This window comes from Megascapheus bottae, chromosome 5, assembly GCF_031878675.1.
Source record: "Megascapheus bottae isolate mThoBot1 chromosome 5, mThoBot2.hap1, whole genome shotgun sequence".
Taxonomy (NCBI): domain Eukaryota; kingdom Metazoa; phylum Chordata; class Mammalia; order Rodentia; family Geomyidae; genus Megascapheus; species Megascapheus bottae.
The window spans coordinates 19,045,789-19,063,739 of record NC_143513.1 but is presented as its reverse complement, the minus strand read 5'-3'; the positions used below and the strand labels follow the sequence as shown (position 1 = coordinate 19,063,739).

General features: G+C 37.1%; 1 protein-coding gene across 2 annotated transcripts in view; it reads left to right on the top strand.

Moving 5' to 3' along the window:
- Positions 1–17,951, top strand: part of Rapgef5 (Rap guanine nucleotide exchange factor 5) — a 233,291-nt gene that overhangs the window by 172,634 nt on the left and 42,706 nt on the right. For both annotated transcript variants that reach the window (XM_090332742.1, XM_090332741.1), the window contains exons 12-14: positions 12,352–12,430; positions 14,987–15,131; positions 16,315–16,412. In XM_090332742.1, coding sequence (XP_090188868.1) covers positions 12,352–12,430; positions 14,987–15,131; positions 16,315–16,412 — 322 coding nt within the window. The remainder of the gene's footprint in view (positions 1–12,351; positions 12,431–14,986; positions 15,132–16,314; positions 16,413–17,951) is intronic.

Here is a 17,951-nt window from a genome sequence, read left to right as displayed (position 1 = left end):
CCCATTTCCCTTTAGCTTCCTTTTCAAACCTCGGGCTTTTGTGCTATACAACAGAAACCATTCTTTTCATTTTACTTGTAATGTAGAATGTTTAAGCTGTTACAGGGCTGGTAGTCCCTCCCCTAAATTTTAGAAATAAAATATAAATATAAATGAAATATGAAGCCAGACATAATTGTTAAATATGTTGATATGCAGATAGTGTAAAAAACTAAACCAAAGGGTCCAAATGTCTTGTCATAATCTAAATAGTGACAGAAGATTATTTTCAATGCAGTTCCCTTTTCTGCTCTAGATTGGTGGTATTGCTTCTGCTTAGCATATAAAGGTATAGGTGACTCCTCTAACTTTTAAAAATCTTTTAAATGAGCACCAGTTATTATAAACATGCAAAGTATAAAATTGCCATTGCATTTTTGGCTGAATATTTGAGTTTAAATATTCAGGGACCAGCAGTTTGGCCTAGTGGTAGACTGCTGCCTAGCATGTATGAAGATTCAGGTTCAATTCCTTGGTGCCACATACATAGAAAAAGCTGGAAGTGGTGCTATGGCTGAAGTGGTAGAGCTTTAACCTTGAGAAAGCCCAAGGACAGTGCTCAGGCCCTGAGCTCAAACTCTTAAGTCTGGAAAAAAAAAAAATTCCCAGTCTACAGGGAACATAGTTTTAGACATATGGGTGTAATTTGCTGGTGCTAACTTCCTTCTTATTATATGACTCCCTACATTTTCTAAATATACTTATTACAATGAAGGGTTGGTTTATAGCACTTAAGGAACATTACTTCTTTTCTTCTGGTCTTGCTTGGTGTGCAGGTTTATGAGTAACTTATATCTAGCATCATGTCATATATTTTGCTGAAGAGAAAATTAGGGCTGGTGATTTAACTCAGTAGCAGAACACATGATTAGCCATGTTCAAGGCCCTTGGTTCAAACCTCGGCATCACCACCCCAGAAGAAAAAGGGGAAGGAGAAAGAAGAAGAGGAAGAAGGAAGAAAGAGGAGAGTAATGATCTTTCATCCTAAACTTTTGTATGTTTAGTTTTGGGGGATTTTTTTGTTTGATTTTTCTTTTTGTTTTTTGCTAGTCCGGGGCTTAAACTCAGGGACTCACTGTCCTTAGGCTTTCCTCAAGGCTAGCACTCTTAACACTTGAGCCACAACACCTCTTCCAGCTTTTCTGTGTATATGGTACTGAGGTCTTCATGCATGGTAGGCAAGCCCTCTACCACTAAGCCAAACTCCAGGCTCCTCATCCTAAACTTTGAATCTTCTTTTCAGTGTTGAACATATAAAATATGATTTCAGGTTTTGTTTGACCTGAATTTAGAGGCATTGCTAACAGTTTTCAATTACCACTGATGAATTTGGTAGAACAACTTCAGTAAGCTCAAATTCTGTAAGTGCTGATTGGCATAGTGAGCATGTCTCAGAATTACAGCAATTTAAAGAGCCTCCTGGGAGAACAATTTGTCCTCTCAGCCTATTTTATATATCCATATAGAGATTTTGATAATTGAGAAGCTTGAGAACCAAGTTATTACTGATCATATGATCAGATATGGTAGCATAGAAAACTGTAATTGTGATTTAGTTATGAATGCATTTCTTTGTCATGTGAAAATACATTTAAAAAAATTAAACACATACAAAAAAATGCAGCCCAGAGCTGGTAAGCCACCCTGGTGTCAACCATTACTCCAGTTCCATACTCCAGTCCTTCTGAACTTAGAACTTCATCTCCTGGGCCTGGATGCATATTAGCATACCTGTCTAGGTAGCAGGATAGAAAAAAGCAAGAGCATATTATCTGTCACACACAGCTTCTCCCTTTATACCATAAACCAACACTTAGTCTCATGCCTGTATCTAATTGCAAATGAAGCTAGAAACTATCCTGCTTCATTTTGATTTTTAAATTCCTAGGGAGCAAAATATGTTCAGTGGTAGATAAAAATAAAAATGATTCTTAATGGGAAAATTGACCTGCAATTTTATAAATGAGAGTTTATATTAGGTGTTTTGATGCTGTAAACTTAAGGCCACAATTTTAATTTTTTCTTTCAAGAAACAAAAAACATAATATGTTTTTAATTTTTTTTGCCAGTCCTGGGCTTGAGCTCAGGTCTGAGCACTGTTCTTGGACTTTCTCAAGGCTAGAGCTCTACCACTTGAGCCTCAGCACCATTTCTAGCTTTTTTTCTATGTATATGGTACCGAGAAATTGAACCTTGGTCTTCATGCATGCTGGGCAAGCAACCTACCACTAGACCAAACTCCCAGCCCCCCCCCACTTTTTTTTTTTCTTTTTCTGTTTGCCAATTTTAGGGCCTGAACTCAGGGCCTGAGCACTGACCTTGGACTTTTCTCAAGGCTAGAGCTCTCCCACTTGAGCCACAACACCACTTCCAGCTTTTTGCTATGTATGTGGTATCCAGGAATTGAACCCAGGTCTTCATGCATGCTCGGCAAGCACTCTACCACCACGCCAAACTCCCACCCCCAAGAAACAAATACATAATATGTTTTTAACCATAAGCCTACAGAATGCTTGGATTACTCTTCATCATATTGAATGAATATTTAGAATAGTCTTATTTATTTTAGCATTTTTGATAGGGCCATCAAATTCATGACTGAGAATTCTATATCTTTCACTTAAAAGTTCTTTGTAATATTTTTCACAAAAGAAATAAAACACTAGGGCCGGGAGTTTGGCCTAGTGGTAGAGTGCTTGCCTAGCATGCACGACGACCCAGGTTCGAATCCTCAGTACCACATACATAGAAAAAAAGCTGGAAGTGGTGCTGAGGCTCAAGTGGTAGAGCTCTAGCCTTGAGAAAGTCCAAGGACAGTGCTCAGGCCCTGAGCCCAAGCCCAGGCCTGGCAAAAAAAAAAAATAAAAATAAGGGGCCGGGAGTTTGGCCTAGTGGTAGAGTGCTTGCCTAGCATGCACAAAGACCTGGGTTTGATTCCTCGGTACCACATACATAGAAAAAAACCCAGAAGTGGTGCTGTGGTTCAAGTGGTAGAGCCCTAATCTTGAGAAAATCCAGGGACAGTGCTCAAGCCCTGAGCCCAAGCCCAGGACTGGCAAAAAATAAAATAAATAAAAGTAAAAAAATAAATAAATAGAAATAAAACACTATAAAATATTGCATATAGAATCTCTTAAAAGTTAAAAAGTTACATAACTACATAGACATAAAAACCTATGACTCTATAGACATAATGTTTTATTTCATAAATTAATATGTATCTGTGATATACAAGCCCTTAGCCTAATTTTGATTGTGTTCTGAAAACTAAGTGCCAGTGATTGTATATAGAGATTCCCTTCTTGAATACTTGTCTGTTAAACATGTCATTTGAAATATGATGTAAAAATTAATGTTAATAAATTCTTTAAAAAAAAGTTATAAAAGTCCTGTGGTTTGAACTCAGGGCCTGGGCACTGTCCTTGGACACTTTCTCTTTTTTTCTCAAGGCTAGTGCTCTGCCACTTGAACTACAGCGCCATTTCCAGTTTTTTTTTGTGTATGTGGTAACAAATAATTGAACCCAGGGCTTCCTGTATGCTAAGTGAGCACTCTACCACTAGGCTACGCTCCCTTAAAAGTTTTTAATAGCACAAAGACAATGTATTTTACTTATATCTGTATTGTTATAAGGTAGCCATGTGCCAGTGGCTTACACTTGTAATCTTAGCTACTCAGGATGCCGTGATCCAAAAGATAGAGATTTGAAGCCAGCCTCAGCAGGAAAGGCTGAAGAGCCTTGTCTCCAAAACAGCCAGCTAAACTCATGACCGAGCAAACAGACTCAAAAGGAGGTTCAGACCTGAGTTCAAACTCCAGCAACAGAAAAATATTGTATCAGTATATTCTATATACCAGTACTATATAATATATATGCTAATATATTAGTATATTAGCTTATTGTTATATAGTTCTATATAATATTAGTGTGATATAGTTTATGGTTTCTGCTCCGTGATAGGAATCCTAAGAACTCATATAGTCTGACTGATAGGATGACACGATCATCTTTTAGTGTAGTATTTATTCTTAGACCTTGGTCACTAACACAAGAGCTTTAAAGATCCTTGGATCTTCAGAGTAAGATGCAACTTTGTGTGTGCTAATTGCATAAGTGATAGCTAGGTCCCTCAATAGCTTCAGGAGGATGACAGATTGGTCTCAAGTTGAAGAATAGTCATCAGAAAGATGAGGGCACAAAATATTAACAATGATGAGGGACAGGGCTAGGGGTGGAGACTTGTTCATTTACACTAATGGAATAATCACCAGCCGGGGGCATGAAGGCTGCCATATGTGGTCCTTTCATTATCTCACCAGATTCCCAAATCCAGCAAACAGCTTAGCTACAGCTCAGCCTTGAGTAATAGTTCAATAAAGGGTTGCTTACCAAACCCTTTTTCCCTCTTTGGTGACTCTAAAGCACAAATCTCCCTTTCTCCAGTGCATGAATCAAACTAGTGGTGTGTTATTAAAGAGAATTCTAAAAACTTCTCTTGAACGCAGAGCAAAAAGCCATGCCTGCACTCAGCCTGCACTCACTTCTGTCCTAGGAAATGTTTTTAATTGACAATACATTGTGCTTTGTTGAACTGGAAATTTTTCATTTGTACCATTAAGATATTGTACCATGTTATATATGAGTCTTAGTTATGCTTGCTTTTGATTAATAAAGGTAATAGAATATCTATGCTATAGAATATAGAATGTAAAAAGGTATTATCTTTCCTATACCTAGTTATTACAGTGCTATTTCTTAGCTAAAAACGGGTAATTATAGCTGGGCACCAGTGCCTATAATCCTAGTTACAGAGGCTGAGACCTGAGGATCGTAGTTCAAATCTAGCCAGGGTCTATGAGACTCTCTTCTCCCATTTACCACCAAAAAGCTAGAAGTGCATTATGACTCAAGTGGTAGAATGTCACTTGAGCAGAAAAAGCCAACAAAAAGCAAGAGGCCAAGAACTAGAAAGAAAAAAAAGTAGTTGTATCTTTCAACATGTAGTCTTAGAATTTCTGTTAACTAGATACAAAATGTTTTTTCCATTTCTAAAATTCAGTGTCCAGAAAAAGAGTAATGTTCAGAATGATAAGACCTCAAGTTTCAAAAACTGATAGATAAATAGGTTCTTCTTGGTGCTTAACAGGTAAAAACATCACACTGGGACTTGAATTGATTCAAGTATTAGAGTGACTATTAATTGCTTGAAATAACTATGTCTCAGGTTTCTGATTTAGGTTATTATGCTTAAATTAATGTTTTCTTTGTTTGCTGAAGCTGGAGCCTGTTTAGTTGACAAGCACTTAGGATCACAGTTTGTGTCTTCGCAATGCACTGTGTGAGGTTAATCATATGAGCCAGCCACCACTCTGAGGGGTCAATTATGTTAGACTGAGTGAATCTTGCAACCAGGATATTAATTTTTATTGGTAGATGCTGGCAAATTGGTATCGAAGGCTTCATACCCATGACAATTCCCATATTCTGATCCATGCTGTTAAATAAGATGTTACTTGCATTGATCATAAAGAATTTTTTTCCTCCCACCTCATTTGAGAGCAGCTACTATTTCTAATCAATGAGCCCTACAACTGTTACAAGAGGCTTTGGGGGAGGGGTACCAGCATTGATACAGCCTATACAAACTGATTATAAGAATATTCTTAGTTCCTTCTTCTAGTCTAGTTAGAGTATCCACTTACCATTTGCCAGGAGACATCTCTCCAAGGCCTCTAGACTAGGGACTTGGCACATCAATTGGTCTTCAAGGACTTAATTTCATTGCACCTCCTCCTGTCTTCAGCTTCTATAGCATTTATCTCCCTCTCTGTTTTTCTTCTTTCCTTTCCCTAACTCATATTCCTTGCCCTCACCCCAAGTCTAATCCTTCAAGACCAGCTCTTGTCTTTGACTTTTTTTTTCCTTTTTGGGTGATGGAGCTTGAATCCAGTGGGCACTATTCCTGAGTTCAACTCAAGGCTACCACCCTACCCCTGGACCTGGGCGCTGTCCCTGAGCTCTTCAGCTCAAGGCTACCACCCCACCCTTGAGCCAAGCCCTACTTCCCATTTTGTAGAGGTTAATTGGAGATAAGAGTCTTAAGTCCTTTTGTGCCTGGGCTGGCTTTGAACCTTGATCCTCAGATCTCAGCCTCCTGAGTAGCTAGGATTACAGGCATGAGCCACCACTCCCAGCTTGTCTTTAACATTTTTACCTACTACATTCTCTTACTGCATTGTAGGGAACCCAAATAACATTTGTTTATAAAGGAAAACTCAATGTCTTTTCCTTACTTTTCTTTTTATTCAGTCTGACTTCCAACATACCATTAGCTTAATACTGTATATTTATTGGCGTATACATCTTTCATGTCTTTCCTCACCTTGAAAGCTTCCATTCACCTCTTTTTCTATGGAATGAGCCCCAGGCTCCCTACTCAAAATCTTAGAGGCCTTCTAGGAATTGGCTGTGGCCTACTTTTTAGCTTTCTAATTATATGATGGTGTCTTGTATTACTATTTCACAACTGTTATGTAGATGAAGACTTAGAAGCTTGCATATCCACAAATGAATGAGTGAAAAAGCCAACCAAGGCAAAATGTTGATAAAACAGAATACACACTCTGGATAAACAGGGTGTGTATAAACCACGTTTGCTGTATGAGACTAGGCCTGATATTGCCAAATAGTCTAGGTTTCTTATGGTGGTGATAATAGCACTTGGGGGTGAACTAACAGCTTTGCGCTAATTAGGTATTCTACCGCTCTATAATGACTTCAGTACCTTTTGCTCTGGTCATTTGGAAATAGAGTTTGGCATTATGCTGGACTGTGGTCCTCCCCTGTCATCCACTGTAGCTGGGATGACAGATGCACATCACCATGGGTAGTTCTGTTGTTCTTGTGAATTTTTTTTTCTTTTTTGGTCTAGGCTAACCTGAACCACTATCCTCCTGATCTTAGTCTCCTGTGTGTAAGGATGACAGGCATGAGACTATAATCTGTCATCTAGCCTGGTTCTTTTTTTAATAATATTTTTACTGTAATTAATAGAGGGGTTACAGTTATATTCGCCAGATAGTAGGTGCATTACTTCACACACAATGATACCCCTTCTCATGTTTTTGTTCCCATTTCCCTCCCCTCACTCCCCCCCTTCCCTTTTCTATTTCAAATAAATAAATGTATATACAGTATAACAGGTAACAAGGTCAGATAGTGTAACAATATGGGAATAACCAAGGAGCAACAAAAGAGATAAGAAAGAACACAGTACATTAAGAACAACAATCACACATTATATAGCTCTTGTTTCCATATCTTGGGGGTCCTTTCTTTTAGCCTTATCCTATATGGCCTATGTATCTAGGTTTTGAGCTATTGTAATCCTCTGCTAGGAGAGGATTTATTTGTTCTTAATCAAATTACAGGCTACATTTTGGCAGTACTTCTAAAATAATAGCAATAATAATGACTAAGTTATAACATTCAAGGGCCAGAAGTAGGCCCTTTCAAGTTCCAAACCTTTTTTGGCTCCTTGAAATCAAGGTTAAATTCTATCTGGAGTAGAAACACAGGTAAAATTGCACTACTGACAGTCCTTCAGGGAATATGGTTTAGTATAGTAATGTCCGATATTCACATTACCATTCTTAGATTAAATAACTACTAGAAGCAGTTGCCTGTCAGAGTTCTTTCCATTTGCTCTCTTTGCAGTTTGCTTTCCCACATGAGTGGTTTCATGATTGCAGTGCATTTTCCTTTTGAGTGTTTTAAAAATAACTGAGGTAGATTTCTATAATTGTTCCTAAGTAATTCTGTACTCATTATGATTTGAGAGAGAGAGAGAAAGAGAGAGAGAGAGAGAGAGAGAGAGAGAGAGAGAGAGAGAGAGAGAGAGAGAGAGAGAGAGAGAGAGAGAGAGAGAGAGAGAGAGAGAGAGGGAATGTGTGTGTGTGTTTTGGTGTTTTTTTTTCTAAAAGCATTAACCTTAACCATTTTTATAACATTTACATCAGTTTCTATAGGTTGATTGCAACCACATAACAGAAGCCTGTAAAAAGGGCTCTGCCACATCTCTTAATGGCCCTAACTTGAGCGTCTCTTCAAATGCTTAGACTTGCTTTTGGCAGATGTGAATTGCTTGCTACAGTTTTAAAAAAAATGAACTGTTTTAATTAATACATAGAACAAAAATTCATTTAAGTAAAATCAAATGAAAGCCTCAAAATTTGAAATAGGAGGTGATAGGGCAATCCTTATCACATTAGTGTAACTAGTCATAACTTTTGAACCATTTCTATCGTGATTATAGATTTTGATAAATTTATATATTTTGTTACATACTACCTAAAACTATAATTTTTGGCTTCCAGTTTGATGATTATCTGAATATTACTTTTATGATGCAAGAGATTTTTTTAAATCCATTACAACAATATTTCCCCGCAGAGATGGGAATCTTTAGCATAGTAGTAGCACATGCTTAGCAGACTTGAGACTCTGGGTTCAATCTTTAGCACCTAACCCCTGAAAACACCTTCTATTATGATTGAGTAGAGAGGATATTCACAAAAGCTTAATGACCAGTCAGGAATTTCAGGTTTGATTTAATGAGTAAAAATTCAATGAAAAGTTTTATTTGTACATATAGTAATACATGGGAATTCACAGTTGGAAAATCAAAATGAATGTATCTCTTTAACTGTGTTAGTATATGTGGCAACTGTGGATTTATTTAAATGAAAGATGCTATTACATGCACATGAGTGCTTTTCTGCCTAGTCTTAAATTACTATTAATTAAGTACTATGTAGTATAATAGATAATTATAGTGTCTCAGTAAGGATGCCAGTGGATTTGCTAGTTTTTCTAAATGGTTATTGTTAGCTAATAGTCTTGAGGGAATCATTCATATAGCCATTGTGGTTCTAAAAATAACTAAATACCAATGGGACAGCCTTGTTTGAAGCACAGTTATTATAAATAAAATGCACTCCTATTTGAAGCACATTTTAATTATACCTTTTTTATTCATATCATTCAGTTACTTTCAGAATCTTTGGCAGAAGAACTATTATTGCTGAAATAATAAAGGAAAGCTTGTCATGGAGAGAAATTTTTAGAACAATGTAGTTAAAAAAGAGAACGACTTAGGAGTGTTGGGAATGTGTTCTATTTATTGGGATATTTTAACTTTGCTGCTCATTGGGACTGAAGATGTTTTTATGTAGCTTCTTTGTTGTTGTAAGTAATATTCATATGATAGATAATTAGGTAAATGCTGTCACATATTAATATGATAGTAGCTTAAGGGAAAATAAGCATTTCTGGGTCAAAGACCTTCACAAAATATTATGATATGTGAGCTAATTAATTGAAGTGAACACCAAATAGGTTTGCCACCATCCAATCTGAGTTCTCATCGCCACACAGTTCATTATCTAAGATTGTTCCAGCATGGGATGGCTGGGTATGTCAAAGTTAATGGTTTCTTTTTAATCTCAGCTACTAATGGACTAAATCTTGATTAGAGAATAGTTCCAACCTCATTAAATGCAACTAAGTATAAGAGCATTTGGACCTGTCTGTCACATCAGGCACTTCTAATGTGGATCGTGTCAGGGACTCAATGTTGTCCTCCAGTGTAGTGGTTTCTCTGTACTGGTGGCTCATGCTGAAGTCTGCAAAATAAGTTCTAGTCTGCTCTATTGTCCTTACTTCCTGTGTTTAGCATGACCTGCAAAACTTGCTTATTTCTAATCAGACCAGAGATATTGAGACTTTCCTCAGCCTCACATAGCACAGTGGAATTTTGTGGAAGCCACATATATGCACATTATTGTCCAGTAGCATCCCAGAGTGTGAGTTTTCATATCGTGTTTCCAGAAAATCCTAGATTTTCAGAGATTTTGTACGTGGTTAACTTTAGTTTAAACTATCTTAAAAAAACAAACAAACACAATGAGAGGCATTATATATACCCAAGTTTTTATTATTATATTTAGTCATCCATTTGTACTGCCAGGTTAACCAGTTTGGGAGCAAATCTTACACTAAAGCTTTCCCTACCTTTTCTATGCATATAAGCTACATACTGTGTGATTAGGTATACATATCAGCCTTCCCTACTGAATTTGATACCTATTCACACCTAAAAATCTTTTCAAGAGAATTAGACCTATCTGCTGGTGCATTGCAATGTGAACAACACTGTAAGTGGAGGCATACTGTACATTTTAGGTAACATTTGTCAGATTCGCTCTTTTGATAAAGAAGAATGTTATTCCTGGTGCTGGTGGCTCATTTCTAGCTACTCATGAGGTTGAGATCTGAGGTAACAGTTCAAAGCCCACCCAGCAGGATATGTTAGACTCTTATCTCCAACTAACAACCAAAAGCCAGAAATGGAGCTATGACTTAAGTGGTAGAGTGCTGCCCTCGAGTTAAAACAGCCCTGGCCCTGTGTTCAAGCCCCAGGAATGCCTTTCCCCACCAGAAAAAAAGAATACTGTTACTTATAAAAATCTTTGACAAAAATTTCATCATGTTTTTCATTAACACCCCTGGTTTGCTTTAATTAACCACCTCTTACAGGGTGTGTATGTGCTACATGTGTGTGCTACATTGTGTGTGCTACATGTGTGTGCATGTGCCAGTACTGGGACTTGAAATCAGAGCTTTGCACTCTCACTTGGCTTTCACTGGCACTCTACCACTTGAGTTGTACCTCCACATCTAGCTTTTTGCTGCTTAATTGGATATTCAAATCTCACAGACTTTTCTGGCCAAAGCAGTCTTTAAACCAGCATCTCATATCTCAACTTCCTGAGTAGCTAGGATTAAAGATGTTGAGTCACTAGCACTCAGCAGAATCTTGCAATTGAAAAGAAAACTTTTTTTATAATGTTGCTATTTGGAGTCGCTTACCTAATATGAATTAGAATTATCTTAATATTCTATAACTGAACAAAACAGACAAAATTAGCAGAAATGAACAAAATCAGTCCCTGCAGCTGAGATAGGGTATAGGAGCCAGCTATACCACTTTCTATAAGACTTCGGCATTCATAAATGTATGCACTGATCACCTTCACCTATAGAGTAAAAAAAATTATTATAATTCAAAAGTCTAGGCTTTTTCTTTCATTCAGTCCTCACCATAGAGCTATAGGGCTTTGTAATAGGCAACTATTTGAAACTAGGTATTTATAAAGCCTATACTTGAGTATGTATTTTTGCCTGGGCTGCTGTTAATATATCATAGATTGGTTGGCTTATGAATGACTAACATTTATTCATTTCTCGTGATTCTGGAGGCTGAGAAGTCCCAAGTCTTGGGACTAGCAGAATGTCTAGTGAGGGCTGGACTCCAGGCCCATGAGTTACAGGCACTGCACAGAGTAGATGGGGAAGCAAGTGTTCACAGGATTCTTACAAGGACACTAAGCCCCTTCACTGTGACTTCATCTATTCCACCAAACCCTTCACTCCCAATATAACCAAATTAGGGGTGAGTTGTCAATTTATGAAGTGATGGGGAGGGAGACACTCACTCTAGTCGTATATAATTACAATAGTTTATAATCACTGTCACTATAGTGTATAATCTCTATAGTTTATAATTACTATAAAAAGAATTAGGAGGGAGTATGTTTGCTGTTCTGTAACTGTTCCTCAATTGTAGCTCGATTCAACTTAGTCTCTCTTCGCAATGGTAAAAGAAAAAACTATGTATTATTTGCCCAGATTCACTTTTTTGTAGTTCAGGGATGGCATTTAGGGCCTCATGCTTGCATGCACTCTTCCACTGGGTTTTAGTCCTCCTTCACTTGATGTGTATCTGTCTTCCTCATGTTTATTCTCCATTGTTTTGGTTCTAGATGAAAGCAAATGGTTTTACTGCAAAGGCCTAATTTATTAGAATGTGAAGGTGTTATTCCCTTTAGAACCTGAGTGTATATCTTGAAAGTCATAAAAAATTTTAAAGCACATTACTTATGCATTGGTTTGTCATATTATCAGTATCCACAAATATACATGATGTTTTAACAAGGGTATAAAAGAGATGAGTTGTTTGTTAAGAAAACATTGTAAGAAAAAGAAAATTATTTTATTGCCTGAGGCATTCTGTATAGAAAATTTTTAAATCTTGTCTTGGGTGAACAGTGGATTTTGTAGCTAAATTCTGTTACTTTCCCCTCTCCCACCATCATTTTTTGTGTTTTTTTATAGTATCTGGGGATCTTAGATCTTAATGTCTTTTGGGGTTGCTTCTTTGCCTACTGTGAATTTGATTTCTTTCTTTGCAGAGACCCTCCTTGATGACTTCCTCCTCACGTACACAGTCTTCATGACAACTGATGACTTGTGCCAGGCGCTGTTAAGACAATATCCTTCATTACCTTCAGGATGCAGGTTCAGCTTCCTTTCAGACAGATGTTCTACATTAGGAATGAAGTGCTTTTCTTAATTTACTCAGCCTGTGGTAGAGTGTGCGTGTGTTAAATAGTAATATAATGTGATGTTCAAGAAAATAGATGGAATGAGACAGGAGAGGGGGAACTATAAAATGCACAGTGGCTGTTTTCCCATTTGGTGCCATGGTCAATTGTAGTGTATAACATGGCTACTTTAGTTTTGTTTGTCATCGTTACTTTGAAATTTGGAGGTAAATGCCTTGCCTTCAGAGGGAAGGGGGTGAGTGTGTTGTTAACTATCACACAATGGGTTGCCTTAAAGAAGAGTCTGAATCAGATCACTTATGCAGGAAAATGTGTGTAAATATGTGATGTCAGGCTCCTGTAGAAGTATCTCTGGGAATGTGAGCCATTCCTCTGCATGGGAGGTCTAAACTCACCCTCTCAGTCAGCTCCTATTTTTTTGGAGCTTGGCCACTGCATGCTTTCTTAGAATGATGGATGGGATTAGAAGGTTAATGATCAGTGGGGAAGCTGTATATTTTCCCTACTAACTAGAAGAGTTGTTACATGAAAACATCAAAAGACCAGGGAGCAAAACTATATAAACTACTGAAACTCTCCACGTGGGCTTCATGCCTCAACTGGCTGAAATAAGATGCTACAAAAACATTGAAGTATTTAATAAATTAACTTAGGTTTAATTAATAATTTGTTATTGGTAATAACAAAAGCAAATTAGTCATAGGCTTTAGGCATTTAATAATTTTTAACTTCATGTTTTTAATAAGCCAAACTGAAAACTATTCCAGCCCACATAAAAATGTCTAAGAAAATGGATTGGTGAAAGTTAACTTTATCTAAATTTGAATCCCAGCCTTTCAAAAAATAATTACTTTATTAAAACAAAATAAATTGCGTTTGAACAGTAAATTAAATACCCTCAAACAACTGTCTTCAGTTTTGATGCTAATGTTACTTGGGAATTCTTTTGTACATCAACATGTTTTCAGTCGTTAAGACATTTTATATGAAAATTTAATTCAGATTCTTAGCAACCTGTTTACTGATAATCAAACCCAAGAAATCTAAAACACCTTAAACATATTTACATCGATTGGTTCTGTATGTTTATACATTCTACCAACTATGAAATCATATAAACCACACACAAAATAAGACTACTTTATTTGTCTTTAATATACCCCACTACTTACCAACTTCTAGGAAGGGCACAAATTATTTTCTTCTGTTTTGATTCCTCATATAATTCTTTTTCTTTCTTTTTTTCTTTTTCTTTTCTTTTTTTTTTTTTTGTTGGCCGTGGGGCTTGAACTCTGGGCCTGGGCATTTCCCTGAGCTCTTCAGCTCAAGGCTGCCTCCCTACTCCTTGGGCCACAGCACCACTTCTGATTTCCTGGTGATTAATTGGAGATTAAGAGTCTCATGGACTTTACTGCAGGGGGGCTGGCTTTGAATACCAAGATCCTCAGATCTCTGCCTCCTGAGTAGTTAGGATTACAGGAATGAGCCACCATGCCTGGCTCCTCACAGGATTCTTAAACATTATTTGTACATTATAGCCATTTGTGTTAGTTTTGAATGTTTTAGGACCTGTTTATATTGCACTAAGATTCTAGCTCCTCAGGAATCCGAACTCTAATGATTGCAGTTAAAGTCAGTCCAAGCAGTCCATGAGACTGCATCTTCAGTAAACCAGCAAATGAAACCTGAATTAAAGGTGTAGCTCAAATGGTAGAATGCCAGTCATGAGCAAGGAACCCATATTTTTTCCTTATTTGTTTCTTTTCCTCTTTCAACTTAAATTTTAATGAAAATGTGTGTTTATACAAGTATTAAATAATACTTCTTCTTCTTCTTCTTCTTTCTTCTTTCTTCTTTTTTCTTTCTTCTTTCTTCTTTTGGAAACCATCTCTCTGGATAACTCAAGCCGATTTCAACTCATGATCCTCTTCCCTTGTTCTTCCTAGTGCTAGGATTATGGGTGTGACCCACCACACACCACCTTGCCCAATTCTTTAATTTTTTAAAATAAATTCCTAGAAGGGGCCATTTGAGTAATATCACAGATTGGGCTCCAGGAATCTGCTCATTTGAAACTGCAATTAACTGGTTATACAAAAAAAAGTAAATATTCAAGCATCAGACATTATCTTTCCTCCAAATCTTTCATTGAAATACTATTCACCTATATAGTAAGGCCAGATCGTCTATGAAAGCCACCCTAGAAATCACTAGTTCAGGCTGCCTGGGGGACCATGTCAGCAGCTGCTAGTACCATGGCTCTTAACCCCATGGCCTCCCACTGAGGATGCTTCAGTCATCTTCTGGGTTTACTTATGTTCTTTCAGATCAGATGTTTTGCCTTCTTTACACATGTTCTGTTCTTCCCATTCATATGCTTGTAGGTCCTTTCGAAAATATGCTTTAATCTACTTTGTGAAGAGCAAGATAAATGGTTCTCTTATTTTTTCTTCCAACAATGTTGTTTCTTAACCACTTGCACTTATTCTGCTAAAAAGTATCAAGGCAAGGAAGAAAACTCAGAGGCACCATGTCGGAAACGTAAAGTCTTACATCTTGTTTCCCAATGGATTGCTCTGTACAAAGACTGGCTCCATGAAGATGAACATTCAAAAATGTTCTTAAAGGTAATCGAACACTTCCAGACATTTCTTGATGTCAAATGACTGCAATTATTATGTTATACATTTGAAAAATACCATTGATAGAAAACAGCTACTTGACTTTTCTTAATAATCAAGTTATAATTCAAAAAGAACAGGTTAATTTAGATTTGTGTCCTAATATTTGCTACAAAGGTAGAAACATACTTTTTTTCCAGTCCTGGGGCTTGAACTCAGGGTCTGAGCACTGTCCTTGAGCTTTCTCAAGGCAGACATGGCAGAAAAATATCTGTGCAACTCTGTAACCACTAAAAAGCTACAAGTGGAGGTGTGGCTCCAGTAGTAGATAGAGTGCCAGCCCTGAAGGAGAAAGCCAAACAAAAGCGTGATGTCCTGAGTTCAAGCCCAAACACTACAACAAAATGATTTGATGCTATTTAATATGTTGAGATTTATTATAAATTTAGATATATGCAACATGGATAAAGCATAATTTAAAATTATATTGATGTGTATATTATATAACAGTACATTTCAAATTAAATAAAGTCAATTTAATTATTAATAGGCTGGATACATTTTTAGCACAGGTACTTCTCTGAAATACATAGTTGAGTTTGGATTCCTTTAGTCATTAAACCATGTTTGCAGACTAACACAAAAAAGTAGAATAAAATTCCTCAAAGGAAGAGATCCATTTTAGGATTGTCAAGCACCTACAGCAGCAGTTCTGCCTTTTGTGAAGGAAATACGTTGCACTTAATATTCAGACCTCATTTTCATATCTAGTTAAAAATCTGTCTAACCAACTCTTTGTCTAGAATCATATGTTTAAAGTAGCTGATTAAATGGTTTTTTTTTTCTCCCGAGTGATTGTATGAATATTGTTTTACAAAGATAAAAAAACCTAAGCAAGGAAATCTCAAGTAGCCAGCCAGGGATCACTGTCCAGCATTCTCTGTCCAAAGCCTCTAAAATCAGTTCAAGATCCAGTTGATGCATGGCTGAGAGTAAACCCCTATACTGTCCTGGATTCCACCTTGAGCAGGATGGCTGTTGTATCTGTTGCTGATTGTGCTATGGGGTAAAGTCAAGGTTTCATACAGCATGAGCTCTACCATAAGCTCCACTCTCCAGGCCCGTCTTAGTCTTAATCCTTACAAAGTAGACACTAAACCATTTCAGCTGCTCTTTGTTTTTCCTGCAGACCATCTACAGAAATGTACTGGATGATGTCTACGAATATCCCATACTAGAAAAAGAATTGAAAGAATTTCAGAAGATACTGGGAATGCATCGCCGTCAGTGAGTACCCGAATTTTCTTATAGCAGTTAGTGAATGAATGTAGCAGCGTACAGAAGGGTTTGCGATGTCTCACCTATAATGTTGATTTTTTAATGCTTTCACTCTAGCCTTTTTCTTGATTTGTTAGTTTTTTGGGGGAATGAATTATGTATCCTTTTTCCTCCACAAATCAGACAGGCTCGCTATTTCTTTTTCTGCTTTGTGAGCCCTAGCCATCTATCTGCTGTCCTGTAAATGATTGCATAATAAAGTATAACTTCATTTTATATCCATATGTTTAGTTGGTAATTCTTCGTTTCATAGCAATCTCTAGGGAATAGAAGGTTCAAAGAAAAATGTTATAAATAGGCCCTAGTGAGTCACAGAGCACTTCAAATGCTCCATTTTTATGAGCTCCCTAAGGTTTTCTTATTAATTCAGAAAGATTGAAGAAAGCTTCATGCCTTTAATCCTAGCTATTTGAAAGCATGAGAGTAGAAGGAAGGAAGTTGGCCGCCATAGTGTGCAAAAAGTTCACAAAACACTTCTCAACAGAAAAATCTGGGGATGGTGTTGCACACCTACCCATCCCAGCCACAGCAGGAAGCATATATGAGGACTGTGGTCCAGGCTGACCTAGAAACAAAGCAAGTCTGTACCTCAAAAAAAAGAAAATCAGAATAGAAAAGACTGGAAGTGTGGCCCAAGGATCTGCCTATCAAGTTGGAAGTCTTAAGTTCAAACTATGATAGTACCATCAGTCCATTAATGGGATTTAATAATTCGATTCAGAACTTCTTAGAATGGATAATAATGTATTATAGTAATGTATAAGGAAAATAATGTATAAGGAAATCATATAATCAAATAATGTATAAGGAAAATAATATATAAGGAAATCATATTAAAATATTTCAGGGCTAGAGATGTAGTTCAGTCTAGCATTCTGAAGGCTCTGAGTTCAATCTCTAGTCCTGCATAGAAAGAAAGAAGCATAGAGACATGAGTATTGCTTCTTTGACATAGAAATAGTGACATAGTTTTATGTGACAGAAAAAGATTCTGAGTCCCAAATGCTGTGATGATCACATTTTTCTTTTCTTTCTGTGAATAAGATTCGTACCTGTACTTTGTGATAACTTAATGATACATACAAGCAGTCTTGGGGCAGGTTTCTTGGTGAGTGGAGAGGTGGCTTTTAGAAGCCATTCACCAATGTTAATATAATGCTCCCAAGAGAAACATTCTTACATTTTTTTTTTGGGTTGGTTGTGGGGCTCTGGGCCTAAGCTCTTCAGCTCAAGGATACCACCCTAGCCCTGGAGCCACAGCCCCACTTCCCATTTTCCAGTGATTAATTGAGATAAGAGTCTCATGTTCATTAGTGTCCAGCATGGCTTTGAACCACAATCCTCAGATCTCAGCCTCCTGAGGAGCCACCACTCCCGGCTAGAGAAACATTCTTGAGAAGTTGCTGAGATACTTCACAATCTAAATAATTTCACCTGAATTCTAACACTATTTGAGAAAATGTTTCTCTCCACTAAATATTGGTGCTC